Here is an 18,873-nt window from a genome sequence, read left to right on the forward strand (position 1 = left end):
TCAGAGCCTTTCTAGGAACATGACTAATGCCAGACGATGCCTTTGGAGCCTAGTGGGACAGGGTGCCTGGCTGTGGTGCCTGCCTGAGAAGGCCTGCGCAAACCGGGCTGTGTCTTGCCATGCCTGATAGAGTACATGGAAGGTGCTCAGTAAATAAATACCGAACATGTGTGACCAGTGGATGCTTGTCTGCGTCTTTGCTCCACTTTAGAGGATAGCCACATGCCCGCTGGCGACCCCTGCAAGTCTTGCCTACGTGCTCCCAGGGCACCCACCAGGCTTTATGCCAACTTTCCCTGTTCCTCACATGCGGGTGTTCCTTGCTGCCGCATTCCCAGTTCTGCCTCCTGTGAAGCAGCTGCCTTACCGGTCAGTGCGTGTTTGCCTTGTTGGGGTGTTGAGTGTTTTTCCAGTTTACTTAATAAGATAGTGGCCAGACTGAATGTTTCCTGCTGCATTTTTCCACTATCTTGAGAGCTGGCCTTGCCATGTGTGAGCAAAAGGTCTCATCTTTTTATTATTCTCCCATGGCATGTTGCAAAACATTAAGTGTGAGCTGATTTCCTGTGGCAAAAAGTTGACTTTGATTTGTTCTTTTTGAGGTTACAGTGAGTTTATCATAACAGGAGTGCTAAAAATAATCTGGTCGAGTATGGAAACAGCATTCAGTCACCAGCCTGAACAATAACATGCAGGTTTAGTCCAGAGCAGGAAGAAACGGACTTCATCTCAAAATGAGAGTTGCTTAGCAGAGAACCCTTGGCAATCTTCATTTGTCAGTTGCTGTTCTGATAAGTGGTGGAAAAGTACTTGGGTCATTTTTGAGCTGCGGATTAAAGCTGAAATTATCTCTGTCCAAACACTTTTTGAGCACCTGCTATGTGCCACATCCCATGCCTGGGATCCTCAGAGGATTTTTCATTTGCCAATGAAAAATACAAGCAAATAATTCTGCTCGTTGTGAGGAGAGCTATAACAGAGGGGCATTGAGAAAGCTGTCATATCGATTGAGCTGGTTTTCAGTTTGTGTGATTCCATAATAATCAAAAGCAAACTTACAGAAGCTTAGGGAACAAGGGCCATCTCTTGGGAGTTGGGAAGAGGAGACAAAAAGGAAGAGACACCCAAGATAGATTTGGAAGGGCAGGTATCTGCTCGATGGTAAAGAGATAAGACATTTGCAGGCAGAGGAGAAGCGTGTACATGGAGCCAGCAGAGCACACACGGCGCAGACCATGTCACAGCCAGACAGGTGTGGGGGCCGACCTGCCGTAGCATATCCAGGGCCCTGACTTTTAGGCTTTTATTCTTCCAGTCAGTGCTTCCCTAACTGGTAGACTAGCAGAATCACTCAGGGAGCCTTTGAAAAATATAGATTCCCTGGGTCTAGCCCAAATTTATTGAATCAAAATAACTACATGTGTCTCTGTGGGAGTGGATCAACCAGATGCCTCCTCTCTGACCATGAGTTCCGCTGTATTTCTCTCCCACAGCCATCCCTCATCCCTCGCTTAGCCCCTTTGCCAGCTTCTGCTGGTCTTTTCCTTTTTTTAAATTTATGCATTCAAGAACTGGGGTACAGTTTAAAGGTGCGGAGGGGTGTGTGTGAGGAGATTCACCAGAGACAGAGTAGGGAACAGAACAGGCGGATTGACTGAAATACACTGCTGAGAGGAGCAGCAGGAGACAGGAGAGGTCTGCTGTACCATGTGGGTCAGCTCCCTGGCCGGGGATTGAACTCATGCTGCAGTGGCTGCGGATAGCTTTATAGTGCTGCGACTTAACTCCTGCACCACCCTTTTCCTTCTTTTAATCTATATTCAATTACCAGGCTGATCTGTCAAAAAGCTAAAATCCTCCTGTGATTCTCTCATCTTCAGGGGACAATTTACATTTCTGGATTGGTGTTCAGACCTACAGCCTGCAGATTGCCTTTACTCCTTCCTGCCTCTGTCTACTCTCCTAGAGCCCTACATTTATATTGAACTACTTGCTGTCCACCAAATATCTGTCACCCCAGTCTTTTCTACACATTTCTGTTCCTTTCACTTGGAATATCCTGCTTCAACCATTTCCACTTGCCTTCACTGCTCGCTCAGCTCCACTGTCCGCTCCAGGAATCCAACTCCCCATATCTGAATCGGCTTTCTTTCCTCTGTAACACCAAACTATCTTCGGGGCAATGGAACTGACTAGAGGGCAGGAGCCCCTGCCTCCTCCTGACGGTTAGCATAGGCCTGGTGCAGAGCAAGGGTTTTGGCAAATGTGGGTTAATTGATTGCTACAGCCACCTACCCCATCTTTGAAGCATCTTGAAGTTCTCACCTGCACCTTCATTCATTTCTTTCTTTCTTTTTTTTTTTTTTTAAATAGAGGCATGTTTTATTTATTTATTTATTTGTTTGTTTGTTTTTTTGTTTATACATGCACTGGGTACAGTCAGAAGCACGGAGGGTGAGAGAATTCACCAGATCCAGAGCGGGGAGCAGAGCAGGCAGAAGGACCGAAGTACACTGCTGAGGGGAGCAGCGGGCGGCAGGAGAGGTCTGCGCGCCATGTGGGACCCTCCTCCGGTGGCCGATGAGCAGCCGGGGATCGAACCGGCGCCGCAGAGGCCGCGGGCAGCTTCGCAACCCAGCGCTCAACCGCTGCGCTACTGGGGAGGCCCTTCATTCATTTCTTTAGACCTATGTAAAGCCATTGAGGTGGTACTGATTTGGATAGCTGGCCTACGCCTTTTCCCATTGTGCCACAAGACAGCCCCAGACTAGCCTGCATCACTGTGCCGAAATCATACAAAAGATCGGGGCGTGCACCCACTTTTGACTACCGAGTCTGGGGCACAAGGGCTTATTAATAACCAGTTGCTAAAATCTCTGTTAGGACCTGGTGAGGTCAGACATAGGACCCTCCATGGGGGAATTAGTCATTTTCCTAAGGTGGCTAGTCTTGTTTCAGAAATCTGGCCACATGTGTCTGGTGTTCATATCTGCTTTATCCCACCGTCAGTCTCTCCCAAGCCTTGATTCGGATTTAGAAGAAAGAAGTTTTAGGTTTATTCTCTGCCATATATTTCTGGCCTTGTGAGTTCCCTTCCCTGTGTGACCTCTGTGTTCTCACTTTGAAATGGAGGAGGTAGTGGTTGTCTTCCACTCCAGTGGTCATGTAGAGGACAGCAGTGCTTTAGGGGTAGTTGTCTTTTCCCTTTTTTAACTGTACAGCATCTTCTTGGAACGTTGGTCAGATGCCTCGGAAAAAACTGCCATTTCATGTGTTCTTCCAGAATTTTCTAGTATTTTTATACCTCTTCTTTCCTTATTACTACGTGGAATCTTTTGTAAGGTTCCTTAACGATGGACACATTTTTTTTACTGTTAAAGAAAGATTGTAGAAAACTTTGTTCCCTTGATTCCGCCTTCCTCTATCATATCCCAACCACTGTGTTCTTACTACTTTTAGAGGACTTTGTCTCTAGACTTCAGCGGGACTTGGTGATCTGTTGTCTTCAGAAGGAACGTCTAATTTTAGAACTTGTAACCTTTGCCAACCAGACTGGAGGCAGCCGTTGCTGTTTGGGCAAGGTGTCCCCAGTGGGTGTTTGGTGTCTTGCAGTGACAGGAACTACCAAGGAGGCTACAGCCACGGGGCAGTATGTTCTGATAATGGTCAGTAGCCAAGAGCATGTTGATTTGCTGCTGTCATGACCACAAATGTTTAAAAATAATTCATGGGGAGGGAGAAAGCAAAAACCAGTGGGTTTTGTTTTTCTTTGTTGTTGTTATTTGGGGGTTTTTGGGTGCCACTGCCTTATCAGTGGTAGAGAATACAGACCACAGTCATTCAGAAAGGAAGAAGCTCTGCCATGCAGCAGGGAGGAGGTGAGGGGAAGGGCAGGGGTGACCCATAAGTGCAGTCAGCAGAGTCAGCTGTCAGCAGAGTCTGGTGAGAGAGCAGACTTTGCTTAGGCCTCTGTTCCCCTTCTCAGTCTGAACAGTTGACCTCCCCCATAGGCTCTTGAGGCCTAGGCGGGGGCCTGGTGCACGTTGTGCTTTAGTGATTGTTGAGTGGATATTTCCATGCATCACAGTCACATCAGATGTCCACAGCACCCCCAGGAAAGCAGTTCTTACTACAATCATCCTATTTTCATCCCAAATTGAGTCTTGGAGAGACTAAGTCCTTTGTCCAGAGTTGCCAAACCTAGTAAGTGTGTCAGCATCCCCCAACACTGCATTTCTCAAAGTGCTCAGACTCTGATTATTAGCATTACCAATAATAGCATTATGTCCCCTTTCTAAATCTGAACTCACAAGAGCCCCGTGACACTTTCTTAACTCCATCCTTGCAGATGGGGAACTGAGGCCCACCGAGACCACATTGCAATAATGGACAACATTGTCAGCAACCTGCCTTGTTTTTTTCTTTGCAGACCCACATCTCCCCACCCCCGGTTTTTAGCCTGTGTTTGAGCTGCTCTCGGGCCCCAAGCCCAGCTGCAATTCTTGTTTAAAGCCTCACATCTTTTCTCTGACTGTCAGACAACAGTCACGGGGATGTCCTGTGCCATCTTCTCTGGGGAAGAGCGGTTGGCAGAGAGCAGCAGATGCCCAGAGTCAAGGTCATGTGCCACTCAAGTGCTAGGCTGGAGAAAAGACCCTCTCTCCCTGCTGCTGGTGACAGGGCACGGTGGGTCTGAATGGAGAGGGCTCTGTCAGAACAGCTCTGTGAGTCGGGGCTGCGGTTGACTGGGCTGCTAATAAGTGGCCATGCAGAAGTCTCTGGAGCTCTATCCTTGTCCTCTCCTTCTGCATTTTAGAATTGTTTTGTCCCTACCTTTTTGTAAATTACAGTCTTTCCATCTGTTCAGAACGTTCCACTTTAAAGGTGAGAGTCAGGCTCAGGAATGAATCGACATTTTTGAGAGGAGATGCTGAATATTTTGCTGGGCAGTCTAAGTGAGTGGTTTGCATTATTCTAAAGTGGTGGGCTCTGGAATGGGGAGCCAGATCTGTCAGACTTTTCTTTTTTTTTAAAAAAAGATTTATGTATTTATTTATTTATTTAATTTTATTCTTGGTACAGTCAGAAGCGCAGGAGGGTAAGAGAATTCACCAGAGCCAGAGCGGAGAGTAGACCAGGCAGAGTGACGAAGTACACTGCTGAGGGGAGCAGTGGGCGGCAGGAGAGGTCTGCGCGCCAGGCGGGACCCCTCGCCGGTGGCCAGGGATCGAACCGGCGCTGCAGAGGCTGTGGGCAGCTTCGCAGCCCAGAGCTCAACCGCTGTGTCACCGGGGAGGCCCTCCATTGTGATTCTTAACCTTGTTCTGTTGTATTTGATTTTTACATAGTAAAGCTCATTCTAAATAGTGGATATTATATACCCTTTTTTGAAATCTCAGTGTTGAAAAAACATGATTAAGGTCTACTAAAGCATAATTTCAATATTCCACTTGTAGTACATATCATACTTTATGTAGTCACCCTGTTACTGGGTGAGATTATTTTCAGGTTTTCTGTGATATAAATAATACAATAGTGACCTTTTATATCTGTACCACTGGTTAGGGGTCAGGGCCTTGTGTAAAGGTCCTTGATACCACATTTCACATGGTTACTGAGCGCTCGCGCCTCCTCAGGGCTGATTGGTGCCGGTGCTTCTGCCTTTTTGCTGAGGTTGAGTCATCTGGCTGGGTCTTGAATTTGTTAGGCAGAAAAAAATGGCATTTCATTTTCAGAGCAATTCTGAGAAATGATCCTCTCGTTCCTCCCCCATCAACAGCTTTTATCTGGCTGCCTAAAAATCTTTCCAAAAGAGTATGAGGTGAAAATAACCAGAGATAGTTTTTCCCTCTGTTTTCAGCTGTTATGTGCTGAGGTCATCGAATAGATTTCATGGGGGAGGTTAAAGGGTAGCTCAGAAAGACACCTTTCAGCCTAAGTGTTCAGGGGAGGCCACTCTTGAGGTGAGGCTCTCTGGGAAGAGATCAAAGCTATGTGTCGCTGTGGTGACAAGCAGGGGCTTATGCATGTGCCCTCTGGATCGTGAGGGGGCTGTCTGGGTCACTGGGTACCCAACACAGCTCAGCAGGGGGTAGGGATAGAGAGAAGGTGCTCAGAAAATGTTTGTGGGTGAAAAGAAAGAGTGAATGAGCACATGCACATACATGCTTTTAAGTATCTGGGTTACGGAGAAAAACTAAGAGCGAGGTGAGTGCAGGCAGGGAGGGGAGTGGTGTGGAGCTGCTTTAAGGGACATCTGACCAGGTATCATGAAAGGCCAGAAGCTGGTGGTGCTAAAATCCAAGTGGCTCCCTGAAGAGACTGCGCCTTCCCCAGCCCAGCTCTTCCTCTTTCAGTTGTACCTCCGGCTGCTTGTTCTGCACCTCCGTCCTCAGGTATGGGCTTGAAATCAAACTTCTGTCTTGTTTCTCTCATGACAGCAGGCACGGTGTGATGTTTTTGTTTGTTTCTTGCTCCATGTTCTGTGTGTAGTATGTTTGTAAATACTTGATAAGAAACAGATCCATTCTGGGTATCTTGAAAACAGTATATAATTCAGTTAGTAAAAGAGCAGGCTTGCTTGGGATCTGTGATAGGAGGATCTCTTGTCACTTTGTTGTGAAAATTCTTCCTCTCATGCAACTTTTCCTTCTTTCCCAAACATTGAGGGTTCCCATGGAATGGATATTTTCTCAGTGTCTACGGTGGAGCAAGCTCTGTGTTAGGCATTAAACAGGTAGTAATGAACATAGGGTCTCTGCCCATGGAGCTTAAAATCTAGCAGTGACAGTCAGTCCTGGTACAGATGAATTTTCACAGATGCCGGTGAAATCACAAACTGAGATTTAAGAGCCATGAACAGAAAGAGCAGGGAGCAGAGAATTAGGGAGACTGTGCAGTCTCCAGAGCTTACAACAGAATTAGTTGTGGTAACACAGTAAAATATGGAATTCCAGTATGAGTTGTTGCAGGACACACAGGTCACCAGAGCAAGTATGTCAACCTCTCTAGGGGACGTGTGTGCCGGGTTTATGGCAACCGGGAGAAAGGGTGACTGTTCTGGGGTGCCATCATTCCCCTAGCACTTATGCTGTGCCCGGCGCTGTCCTAGGTGCTTCCCTTAAACACCCCTGTAGGTGCTCTAATGAGCCCCGTTTAACAGAGGAGGCTACAGTCTGTTGGCACTTGCCCAAGGTCACAGTAGGTGGCAAAAGGGCCACAGCCCAGGCAGTCTGACTTAGAGCCAGGCTCCTCATTGCCAACTTTGAAACTGCCCAGGACCAGCAAGGGCTTTGCAGAGGGGACGGTCTAATTAGCCCTAGAGAGCTGCTGTCCATGTGCTGTGCTGAGGGCCAGTTGTTTGGGACTGGCGTACCAGTGACAGTGAGGCAGCTCCACCTGATGGTGGGGAACTGTCTGATGGGCCACCCCATTCCTTCCTCCCCCATAATTCTCTCCCAGCGTTTTTTTTGTAGTTCACTCTCCCTGTTAACTCGTTTGTGAATTTCTTCATGGCTCTCACTAACTGCCCTTGAGAGGGCAAAGTGTCCATTTTGTTCTCCCCTGCCCAGCTAAGGGCCTGGCACAAAGTCAGCGGTCAGCTTATAGTTACAGAATGAGCTGTGCATTGAAAGTGAGACCCTAGTGCTTTGCCTTGGAAGCTGGGCTATTACTAAGAGAATAACTAACTGTACTGTTGGTTTTTCTGGACGTTCAAGTAATCCAGGAGTGGAACCAAATTCCAGGTCATTCCAAGAGTTAATCATAACATTTAAATGTAACAAGTTAGTAGAAAGAAACACAGTTGATTAATAATACTGTTTTATAAACTTGTAACACTAATCTGATACTGATTCGGATTGAATTTGGGTTTTAATTTTTTTCCCCAAAAGTAGCATGTTCAGTTGTGCAGTTTTTCTTTTAACATATGAAAAACTGTTTTTCTTTTTCAATTTGCTTTTCTGTTAACATGGGCAATTCTTTAACTCAAGCAGAAATACCAACTGGCCGTCGTCTCTGGAGATGAATGTCATCCCCCTGGACTGAGCAGCCAGAGTTAATGCAAAGGTTCCGATGGAGGTGATCAAGCCAGGGCTCTGCTCTGTGCGGCGTTCTGATGCGATTCCATGAGTCATCCTGCCAGAGCAGTTCTCCTTCCTTGACAGTGTTGGGTCTTAGCAGGGCAGTTTTAGACTCCGGAGCTGGTGGGAGTGCTTTTCAGAAGTGCCGAGTTAACAGTGATGTGTGTGTGTCTGGCTATTTGGAAAGGGCAGAAAGCACAACAAAGAAGAGAATTTAATAAGCAAGAAGTTGTCAGGGGCTAGGTCAGTTCTGAAGCTGCGGCCTGTCTAGAACACAGGCTTCCTGCTGCCCCTCCACCCCTGCGAACTGGAGTGCTGACATTAGAAGAGGAGTGAAAAATACAGCTTCTGTTTGCTTTTCTGCAAATGAGTGGCCGGACTGACTGGCCCCCTTCCCAGAGGCCCTGAGAGGACTTCAGATGTGGTCAGCGAGGTATCTGGACGGTGCCAGCCTGCCGGCCCTCATCCAGGCGGCCTGTACCAGGAGTAGGCAAGGGACCCAAAGAAACATCAGGGCCAGCTGCTGGCAGCCTTTGTGCTTGCGCTTAGTGCCATCTTATTTCTGCGATGAAACTGGTCTTAGTATCTGAAGATGGATGGCGTGGTTTTCTGTGGCCTCCGCCTCTGCTTCTTATCCATTGATCTCCTTAAGAGAAGGGAGGCCCATCTGGAAAATGCATCTCACAAAAGTGTGGTTGAATGCAAGTCTTCCTGAGGTTGAGGCAAGATGCCAGGCCACTTACAATCCTTGGGACTGCGTTCCTGATGGGCTTGCCATTTTTTTTGCATTTGATGAAGGTTAAGAAGCAATGATTATGAAGCCAGATTTAAGTGGCATTTCCATCCCACTCCTTCTTGGCAGTTACATTAAATAAGCCACTAATCTCTCTGAATTTCAGTTTCTTCACACAGTAGAAGACTAATAGTACCCAGCGACCTTGCCAGGTTACTGTAGAGATCGATGAGTGATGATGTGTGTAAAAATGTTTCAAACCGTGCCTGACACATAGTAGGCAGTTTCTTTTGCTGTTACTAATAATGGTTTGAGAATTGCTCCAAGAATTGTATTTTCTAATCAAGAGTTGAAAAACTTGGTGGTGAGGACTGGGAAAACTATCCTCTCTTCTACATCCCTCATGACAGTTGGTACTTCTGTCCCACTGACACAGAAATGAGAGGACTGCACAAGAGACAGCCAGCATGGGCCCCCGCTGCTGTCCACCAGCTCCGTGGCTGGAAGTCAAGCTTCCTGGCTCACATTCCACATGGTAGCCACTAGGCCTTGGCCTGTGCGGGAGTGGCTTGTACTTGGCATCGCCTCTGTCATCTGTTCAGGCAACACTGATACTCAGTACTGTTGGTCTGGAGTAGCCTCTGCTTCAGTTGGACTAGCAGATTTCCAGATCTCTTTGTCTTCACAGGACAGTGTTAGAAAAGAGGCTTGCTCTGCACAGGGATTAACGATTCCTTCTGCATCTTGCCCCCAAAGGCTTATTTGATTGCCTTTATTTACTGCAAGTTGGGATTCCAGCAACATATATGCAAAGTTAGAAGTTAGGCCTAGGTGGTGTGATGGCAGATTATTGTCAGCCAGGTCCGGACTGCCATTGGCTTTGAGCTGCCTGCCAAGTGGTCACATAGATTGAGGGTCCCAGGAGTTGTGCTCGTGACGGGAAGCAGAAGAAAAGTTCTCAGCAGAAAAGAATATTCAAGCAGGTGTTCTGAGGATTTCTTTGTGTGTTTGCTTGTTTGTTTAAAGGCTTCCAATGTGTGGAGCCCTGTCCTGGGAATGTGAAAGTTACCTGAGAACTACAGACCATGGGCCTCTCCCTGACGCTGGCAGTGAGGAAAGCACAGCTCAGAAACAGACCATGTCTTCTTTAACCTGGCCTCTGTGGTTTGTCCTCTTCTTGGGTCACTTGATAACTCACTCACAAGCTTCTCCTGGGCTTTGCTGGAACCATCTGTCATGGCTCCTTGTGTCCCCCCAAAACCTTTATGCTCAAAAGACCAAGATTCGTTTGCTCACCTGCCATCATGCTTTAGCACCTGGGTCTGCTAGGCACCCAGCAAGTGCTGGGTCAGCTGGTTGAAGAGGGAATTTGAGATACTTGTTGGAGAGTGGGCTGTTCATCGCCTGAACTGTGTGTAAGAATTTTAAAAAAGCAAGTAGAGGGCCTCCCAGGTGGCGCAGGTGTTAAGACACAGTACTATCAAGCTATCACCAGCCACTGAGGCATGAGTTCAATCCCTGGCCAGGGAGCTGACCCACGTGGCACAGCAGACCTCTCCTGTCTCACCTGCTGCTCCCCTCAGCAGTGTATTCCAGTCAGTTCTCCTGTTCTGCTGCCCATACTGTCTCTGGTAACTCCTTCCGCCGCCGCCCCCCCCCCCCCACCTCTGACCTACCCCTAGTTCTTGTATGCATAAGTAAATAAATCTTTCAAAAAGATAAGCAAGTAGAGGGCCTCTCCAGTGGCACAGTGGTTGAGCACTGGGTTGCGAAGCTGCCCGCGGCCTCTGCGGCGCCGGTTCGATCCCCGGCTGCTCCCCGGCCACCGGAGGAGGGTCCCGCATGGCGTGCAGACCTCTCCTGCCGCCCGCTGCTCCCCTCAGCAGTGTACTTCGGTCCTTCTGCCTGCTCTGCTCCCCGCTCTGGCTCTGGTGAATTCTCTCACCCTCCCGCGCTTCTGACTGTACCCAGTGCATGCGTAACTAACAAACAAAACAAAACAAATAAATAAATAAAACATGCCTCTATTTAAAAAAAAAAAAGATAAGCAAGTAGAAAGTCTGAGGGGTTTTCAGCTACTTGCCTTTTTAAAATTTATTTGTGCATACAAGAACTGGGGTGTAGGCCAGAGGTGTGGGGGGTGACATGATTCACCAGAGAAAGAGTGGGGAGCAGAACAAGCAGACCAACTGAAATACACTGCTGAGGGGAGCAGGGGCGAGACAGGAGAGGTCTGCTGCGTCATGTGGGTCAGCTCCCTGGCCTGGGATCGAACTCGTGCTGCAGTGGCTGCTGGTAGCTTCTTAGTGCTGAGACTTATCCCCTTGCACCATCAGGGAGGCCCCCAACTACTTGCCTTTTTAAAACTCAGTGCTGTCCTGAGTTTTCAGTTCACCTTAATTTTCAGGGATGGCTCCCTTGTACTGGTAGAATGTCATTTGCAGAGTCAGTTCACTTTTTCAATCAGCAGAGACTGAAGAGACTTAAATGGAAGCATTTGGTAAACTGTAAAGCCCCTTCCAGGTGTAAAGTTCTGCCCCAGAGCTCCCTGGGATTGATGTGTCTCCTCTCTGTTGGGAAGCAGTTTGTGATATGGGAGGAGTATTGCCTCTACTCGTGCAGGGGAACCTGTGGGGAACAAGAGTGCCACCTATCCAGCACAGGGAACATCGGGGAAAGTGTGTCGCGGTCGCCGAAAGGGCTTGTGCTTGGCCCACCATTCGCACTGTGTTTTTGGTTGGCAAACAACTGAAACCTTGTTATAAGGGTCTCCTTATCCAGTGGCTCTAATTTGCTGCCATATCTGAACCAAAATTCAATATCCGTTTCTGCACATAATTGTACTAAGGGAGGTTTCCTTTGTGAGTGTTTGGCTGACCTTCCTGCATTGCTGCCGAGAATGCAGCCTCCCACTGCTGACCTCCCTTCTGGGTCCTTGCAGGGCCTTCGTCCTCTGTTTGAAGCCCTTCCCACCCCCTCCAGACTCACACACTCTTCATTCAGTTGTTATTTCTTCAGGGAAGCCTTAGCTGACACCATACTACAGGGGACGTCAGGTCTTCTGTGATGTGTTCATGGCACTCATTGCAATAATTTTAGTCGTTTTTCTAATTGTTTGATTGCCTTTCTGACTATATTTGTTGAATAAATGAAAAGTGTATTCACTTTTTACTTGATCCACATTTTAATTAATGCACTATTTTCTGTAGAGTGAAAAGAAAATTTAGATGCTACAAACATCACTAAGCATCTATTACTATGAGATTTGCCTTTTAATGTGACCTCTTTCCTTTCCAGTGCTCCTAAAGTTCCGCACAGATAAAGGAAGAGATCCGGCTTCTGATACCTTTGGGGAAGATTCGGAGCTGTTGCTCCAGATTCGGAATGATGTGCTCGATTCCCTGGGTGTTAGTCCTGATCTGCTCCCGGAAGACTTCGTCAGGTTGGTCTCAGTATTCATCAGTTAGGCCTGGCTTGATAAATAGCTGTTTTTAGTATTCACCTTAATTTGGGAATCTCTTTATTAAGACCCAAAGCTCTGAGGATAGCTGCCTTTGTCTCATGCTGCTAAGTCTCCTAGGCCTCTGCTTCTCCCTGGTATAGTAACAGTATATGAAAAATAGAGAGGGGGGCTTCCCTGGTACCTAGGGGTTAAGTTGCAGTGCGACCACTGCAACAGCCTGAGTTGGATCCTTGCCAGGGAGCTGGCCAACATGGCGCAGCAGACCTCTCCTGTCTCTTCCACTGCTCCCCTCAGCAGTGCATTTCAGCAGTGTATTTCAGCTGCCTGTTCTGCACCCCACTTGGTCTTTGGTGAATCCTGTCACTCCCCGCACCTCTCTACTCCAGTTCTTCTATGCATAAATAAATAAAATCTTTACAGAAAAGAAAGGAAACTTCTGCATGGCTCTTTAAAGAAAAAGAGGGGGAGGTTCTGCATTTTATAGTCACATTGCTTAAAATTCAAGGCCATATGAAGTTTGTATGCTATTCTGTACTTTTTTTCACTTTACATTATCTTTTGGGAACACGGGCAGATCTGTAGTCTCCTCCCTCCCTTCCGCATCTCTGTTGTATTCCATCCCAAAGCGGTAGAGGTTATCGGACCTGCTGACTTGAGTGCTGGTCAGGCTTGTGTTTGCACCTTCGGCTGTTGTATTTGACCTCACGTGTGACTCAGTGAGTGGCAGGTTAGAAGAGCAGGGTTTGTCTCTTGTAGACACCGCCCAACTGCCCTCTGTTAATGGCTCCTCATCTTACACCCTCAGCAGTAGAAGCATCTCTTGTTCCCGCATGCTCGCCCTCCGGAACGGTCTTTTGCTCTTTTTTTCTTTTTTCTTTCTTTCTTTTTTTTTTTTTTTTTTTTTGATGTTGAACATTTTTTCATATGCCTATTTGCCATTCATATATTTTCTTTGGTGAAGTATCTAGTCAACTCCTTTGTCTATATTTCTTTTGGTTTTTTTTTGTTTGTTTGTTTTCTTTTTTTTTTTTTTTTAATTTATTTATACATACAAGAGCTGGGGTACAGGCCAGAGGTGCGGGAGGGTGAGAGGATTCACCGGCGACAAAGCAGGGAGCAGAGCAGGCAGATTGACTGAAATATACTGCTGAGGGGAGCAGCAGACGAGACAGGAGAGGTTTGCTGGGCCATGCGGGTATCTCCCTGGCCAGCCGGAGATCGAACTTGTGCTGCAGAGGCTGCGGATTGCTTCATAGTGCTGTGTTTAACCCCTTGCGCCACCAGGGAGGCCCACCGGTCTTTTGCTCTTAAGCACGTAATCAGGTTTTGGATTTGATGGGATCCCCGTGCACATTTGCCATTCATTTCATTGTCTTTGGGCAACTCCAGACTGCTTTGCTGTGCCATCAGCTTGTAGCAGTAATGATGATGGCTGTGTTTATTGAGCAGCTACTGTGTGGTGGTAGTTGCTTTACATACATGGTCTCTTCACAGCTCCCTTTTTATAGATGAGGGAAAGTTAAGTTTAAGCTTGGTCAAATTAAATGACTAGCCCAAGGCCCAAACAATCACACAGTTTGTGGAAAACTTCTTGTGCTTGATGTCCACTCGCACATTTAAATGTCACAACCATCCCTTCAAGTGTGTATTATTATTTTCCCTTTTTTTTAAAGATTTATTTATTTATGCATACAAGAGCTGGGGTACAGGCCAGAGGTGTGTGGGGTGGGTGTGTGTGTGGGGGGGGGGTGAGTGGATTCACCAGAGACAGAGCGGGAAACAGAACAGGCAGATTGACCAAAGTACACTGCTGAGGGGAGCAGTGGATGAGTCAGGAGAGGTCTGCTGCGCCATGTGGGTAGCTCCCTGACTGGCCGGGAATTGAACTCGTGCTGCAGTGGCTGCAGATTGCTTCATAGTTTGCGTCTTAACCCTTGTACCACCAGGAAGGCTCCTATTTTCCCATTATTTAAATGAAGAAACTGAGGCTCAGAAAGTTGCCGTCATATTGTCCAGGTTTTGGCCTCAGTGCACTGCTACTCTCTGGTTCTCACAGTACCTTAGGTTCTCTTCAGCATCTAGTGACTCCCAGCCCCTTCCTCCCCTAATTCCGTCTGCACTGTGGCTGAGGCCCTCTTTAGACACAGGGTCAGCACTGGTCTTTGAATTGTCTACTGAACATTCAGCGAGAAGCAGGCAGTGGTCTTCAATTTGCTTTTGCAAGCTGCCCCAGTGACGCCTCTGGCTAAGGACAGTGCAGGCTGGGGCGGGGTACCTGCTAACATCCAGGCATGCCTCTCTTGGTGGAGGGGGCATACCAGCGGAGCCTGCTCTTGCCTCCCTGCTCTTGCTCTGCAGCAGGAGGAGAGGCTGACCCTGCTGGGCTCAGATTTCAGCAGCCCCTGCCAGGCATACCTGGTGCTCGGTGCCAGGCCTGCCAGGCCGTGGGTATGCAACCGAGTGGCTAATTTGGGCATTTAGAGTTTAGGGTGATGAACAGCCTGCCTCTGCCTTGTCGGCAGTGGCGGAGGCCTGGCTTCCCAGAAGGAGAAAGCCACAGCTTGACTGCTAACAGCCTAACTAGTGCTGCCTGATTTTCTCTCCAGTGTTTTTCTTCCCTTCTTTGCAGAAACCACGTTCTCATATCTAAGTCCTCGTGTGCTTAGGCGCTCCCACTGTATTGCCCTTTAAGTAAGAGGTGTCCGGTGGCCTCTTGAAGTCAGTCTGTGCATAGGTGGAGATGAGACTGGGTTGGGATAGGGGTGCCGGTGAGGAAATGAGCTGCCGTCTGGCAGCTGAGCTACCCTCACAAATTGCCCGCTGCCAGCTCCACGCGGAGTGTGCTCACTTGAGAGGAGCTGTGCACAAGTCTCCGTCTCCCTCATCTGTGATCGGCCTGCACTGTCCTTATGTTATGTTATTTACTCTCTTTTCAGAGAGCTTTATTGCTTTTCTGATTATGAAAGTAACAGACGCTGTTGCCAGGAAGTGTAAAAGAGAAGAAAAGGATCATCACCCACAGTCTCAGATTGAGAAGTAGCCATGGCTAGCATGGCAGGGTCTAGCCTTCCCAGACTTCTCTGTGTATATTTACTTGTATTTTTTCTCTTTAAAAACATGAAAATGAGATCATACTTTCCATATGAGAGCCTTCTTTTTTCAGCGTACCGTGGATCTGTTTGTGTCAAAAAAACATGGGTCCAAATCCTCACTCAGACTTGTTTCATTTTCTGATAGTTGTTTATTTATTTTACTATTACCTTATTGGTGGGTATTCAAATTGTTTATAGTTTTTCACAATTAGAAAACATTTATGATGAACATTTTGTAACCATTTTTTAAAAAGATTTATTTATTTATGCATACAAGAACTGGGGTATAGGCCAGAGGTGAGGGGGGTGAGAGGATTCACCAGACTGAGTGGGGAGCAGAACAGGCAGACCTACTGAAATACACTGCTGAGGGGAGCAGGAGGTGAGATAGGAGAGGTCTGCTGAACCATGTGGGTCACCTCCCTGGCCGAGAATCGAACTTGAGGTGAGTAGTGGCAGATTGCTTCGTAGTGTTGACACTTAATCTCTCGTGCCACCAGGAAGGCCCCCCATTTTAACCATTCTTAATGTATACTTTTGGGGCATTAAGTACATTCACATTGTTGTGCATCCATCACTGCATCCCTCTCCACAGCTTTTGTGTTATTTCAAACTGAAAACCTGTCCCTGTTAAACATGTTTCCCTTTCTGCCTTCCCTAGCTCCTGGTAACCTCTACTGTATTTTCTGTCTCTAAATTTGATTGTTATATTAACCCCATATAAGTGGAATCATAGAATATTTGTCCTTTTGTTTTTTAATTACAGAAACAATATATGTGCAATGCAAAATTCAGAGCACAGAATAAATTTGAGTATGAAAATTAAAATCATTTATAATTCCATTACCTGGAGAATACCACTGGCCATTTGGTATTATATCATCTTCTATGTTTTCTGTCATGGCAGATGTAAAATCAATAAAATCCTTTGTAGATTTTTGGAAAATACAATATTTAATATTTGATGTTAGCAAGGATGTTGGAAAAAGGTACAATCTTTTTAGGAAGCGGTTTAGAAATGTGTATCAAGAGTATTTAAATTCCCTCTTTGGCCCCATAATAAACAAATATTGTGTGCAGGGCCTCCCCTCAGCAGTGTATTTCAGTAAAATCTGCCTCTTCTGCTTCCCACTCTGTCTCTGATGAATCCTCTCACCTTGCACACCTCTGGCCTATACCCCAGTTCTTATATGCATAAATAAATAAAAATAAATCTTTTTTTAAAGAAGAAATATTGTGTGCAAAACCTATGTACAGGAAATGCTCATTATCATATTTATGAGAAAGAGATTGGAAAGGCATTAAAGAGTTAATGATATATAGGGCCTCCCCATTGGCGCAGCGGTTGAGCGCGCTGGGTTGCGAGGCTGCCTGCAGCGACTGCAGTGCTGGTTTGATCCCCGGCAGCCCGGCGAAGGTCCACATAGGGCGCACATCTCTCCTGCTGCCCGCCTCTCCCCTCAGCAGTGTATTTCGTCAGTCTGCCTGCTCTGTTCCCTGCTCTGGCTCTGGTGGATTCTCTCACCCTCCCGCGCTTCTGACTGTGCCCAGTGCTTATATAAATAAATAAATCTTTTTTTTAAAAAAAGTTAATGATATAGTACAACGCAGTATGATACATAGGTTAAAAATGTTTATTAAGAAAAATGTCAAGCACAGAAAAATGGAAAGAAGACTATAGAAGTGACCGCCTTTAAACCACTCAGATTCAGTTAATACTTCACTGTTTGTTTGGGGGGAGGGACATAATGATGACATGATGCTTCAGAATGCATCTGAGTTCATCTGTTGCATTTGGTTCTTGCATCTTTTAAAATCTAGAATAGGAGTTGACAAACTGGCTTGCCACCTGTTTTTGTAAATAAAGTTTTATTCCACACCTACTCATTTATGTATTATCTGTGACAGCTTTTGTAGAATTTTTACAACTGTATGACAGCAGACTTGAATCGTTGAAACAGACCATATGGACTATAAAGCCAAAAGCATTTACTTTGTGGGTCTTTACAGAAAAAGGTTTTCTGTTTCCTGATCTAGAACAATTTACCACTTCTTTAAGAGTCCAAACCTCTTGTATTGTAGAATATCTCATATTCTTGATTTGTCTGGCTGTTTCTAGGGGTGATGTTTGTCTTGTCTTATTCAATTTTTTTTAAAGATTTATTTATTTATGCATACAAGCGCTGGGATACGGGCCAGAGATGCGGGGGGTGAGAGAAGTCACCAGAGACAGACTGGGGAACAGAACAGGCAGACTGACCGAAGTACACCGCTGAGGGGAGCAGTGGGCAAGTCAGGAGAGGTCTGCTGCGCCATGTGGGTTGCTTCCTGGCCAGCCGGGATCGAACTTGTGCTGCAGAGGCTGCGGACAGTTTCATAGGTTGCGTCTTAACCCCTTGCGCCACCAGGAAGGCCCTTGTCTTGTTTAATTTTTATTATTTAGATTTGAATAACATAAAATTCATTCTTGAAATATTTCCTCAAGGTGTATATTTTTAAAATAAAAAGTAAAATGTAGTCCTTCTTGTTATACAGTTTGGTGAGGGTATATTTTGTTTATGCTTTAAAGCTCCATGAATTTTTATGACACGGAGTCATGTGATCCCTACCACAACTAAGATATGATAATTTCATCACCCAAAAAAATCCCTTCATGACGCCTTGTTGTAGTCAGTCCCTTCCCCACACACAAGCAAGCATTACCAGTTCTTTCTCTCTACTTCTGCCTTTTCCAGTAACGTAATGTGAATGGGTTCATCCAGCCTGTGTGCTCTATTGAGGCTGGCTTTTTTCACTTAGTGTATTTAAGACTCCTCCCTGTTGTGTGAATCCACAGCTCTGCTCTTATTGTTGAGTCGTATTCCGTTGTATGGATGCACCACAGTCAGCAGACGGATATTTGTGGTGTTCCCAGTTTTTGACAGTTATGACTGAAAGCCACTCTAAACATTAATTGTGTGTTTCTGCGTGAACTTGTGTTTTCATTGCTTTTGGGTGAGTATACATGAGTGGAGTTGATGGTTCATACAGTGACTCTGGGTGAACATTTTGAGGAAATGCCAAGCTGTCTTCTACGGTGGCCTCACCACTTTACTGCTCCACTAGCACTTTATGTGGTTCCAGTTTTTCCACATCCTTGTTTTTGCCTCAGTGGGCAATAACTTATATCTCATTGTGGTTTTGATTTGCATGGCTCTAGTGACTAAGGACATCCAGCCTCTCCTCCTGTGCTTACTGGCCGTTTGTATGTGTTCTTTAGAGAAATGTCTGATTTGATCATTTGACAATTTTAATTTGGATTATCTTTTTGTTCTTAAATTGTAAGAGTTCGCTATATATTCTGGATACAAGAATATTTGCAATTTTTTTCTCCCATTCTATGGGTTGCCATATCACTTTCTTGATGGTATAGCCTTTGAAGTTCAATTTTTTAGTTTTTATGAACTTTCATTGTCACATCTAGCAGGCCATTGCTTCATCCAAGGTCATAAAGATTTATTTTCA

The 18,873-nt window shown here is 46.2% G+C and overlaps 1 protein-coding gene across 3 annotated transcripts in view; it reads left to right on the forward strand.

Annotated features, from left to right (window-relative positions):
* Positions 1 to 18,873, forward strand: part of SAE1 (SUMO1 activating enzyme subunit 1) — a gene marked incomplete at both ends in the record, with an annotated part of 70,533 nt that overhangs the window by 44,253 nt on the left and 7,407 nt on the right. Inside the window, one exon of one of the 3 annotated variants that reach the window (XM_084257476.1) lies at positions 12,112 to 12,256. The exons of the other annotated variants lie outside the window; for them this stretch is intronic. Coding sequence (XP_084113602.1) covers positions 12,112 to 12,256 — 145 coding nt within the window. The remainder of the gene's footprint in view (positions 1 to 12,111; positions 12,257 to 18,873) is intronic. 3 annotated transcript variants of the gene reach the window in all.

The sequence above is a fragment of the Talpa europaea genome (assembly GCF_964194135.1).
Source record: "Talpa europaea genome assembly, chromosome: 16".
NCBI lineage: Eukaryota > Metazoa > Chordata > Mammalia > Eulipotyphla > Talpidae > Talpa > Talpa europaea.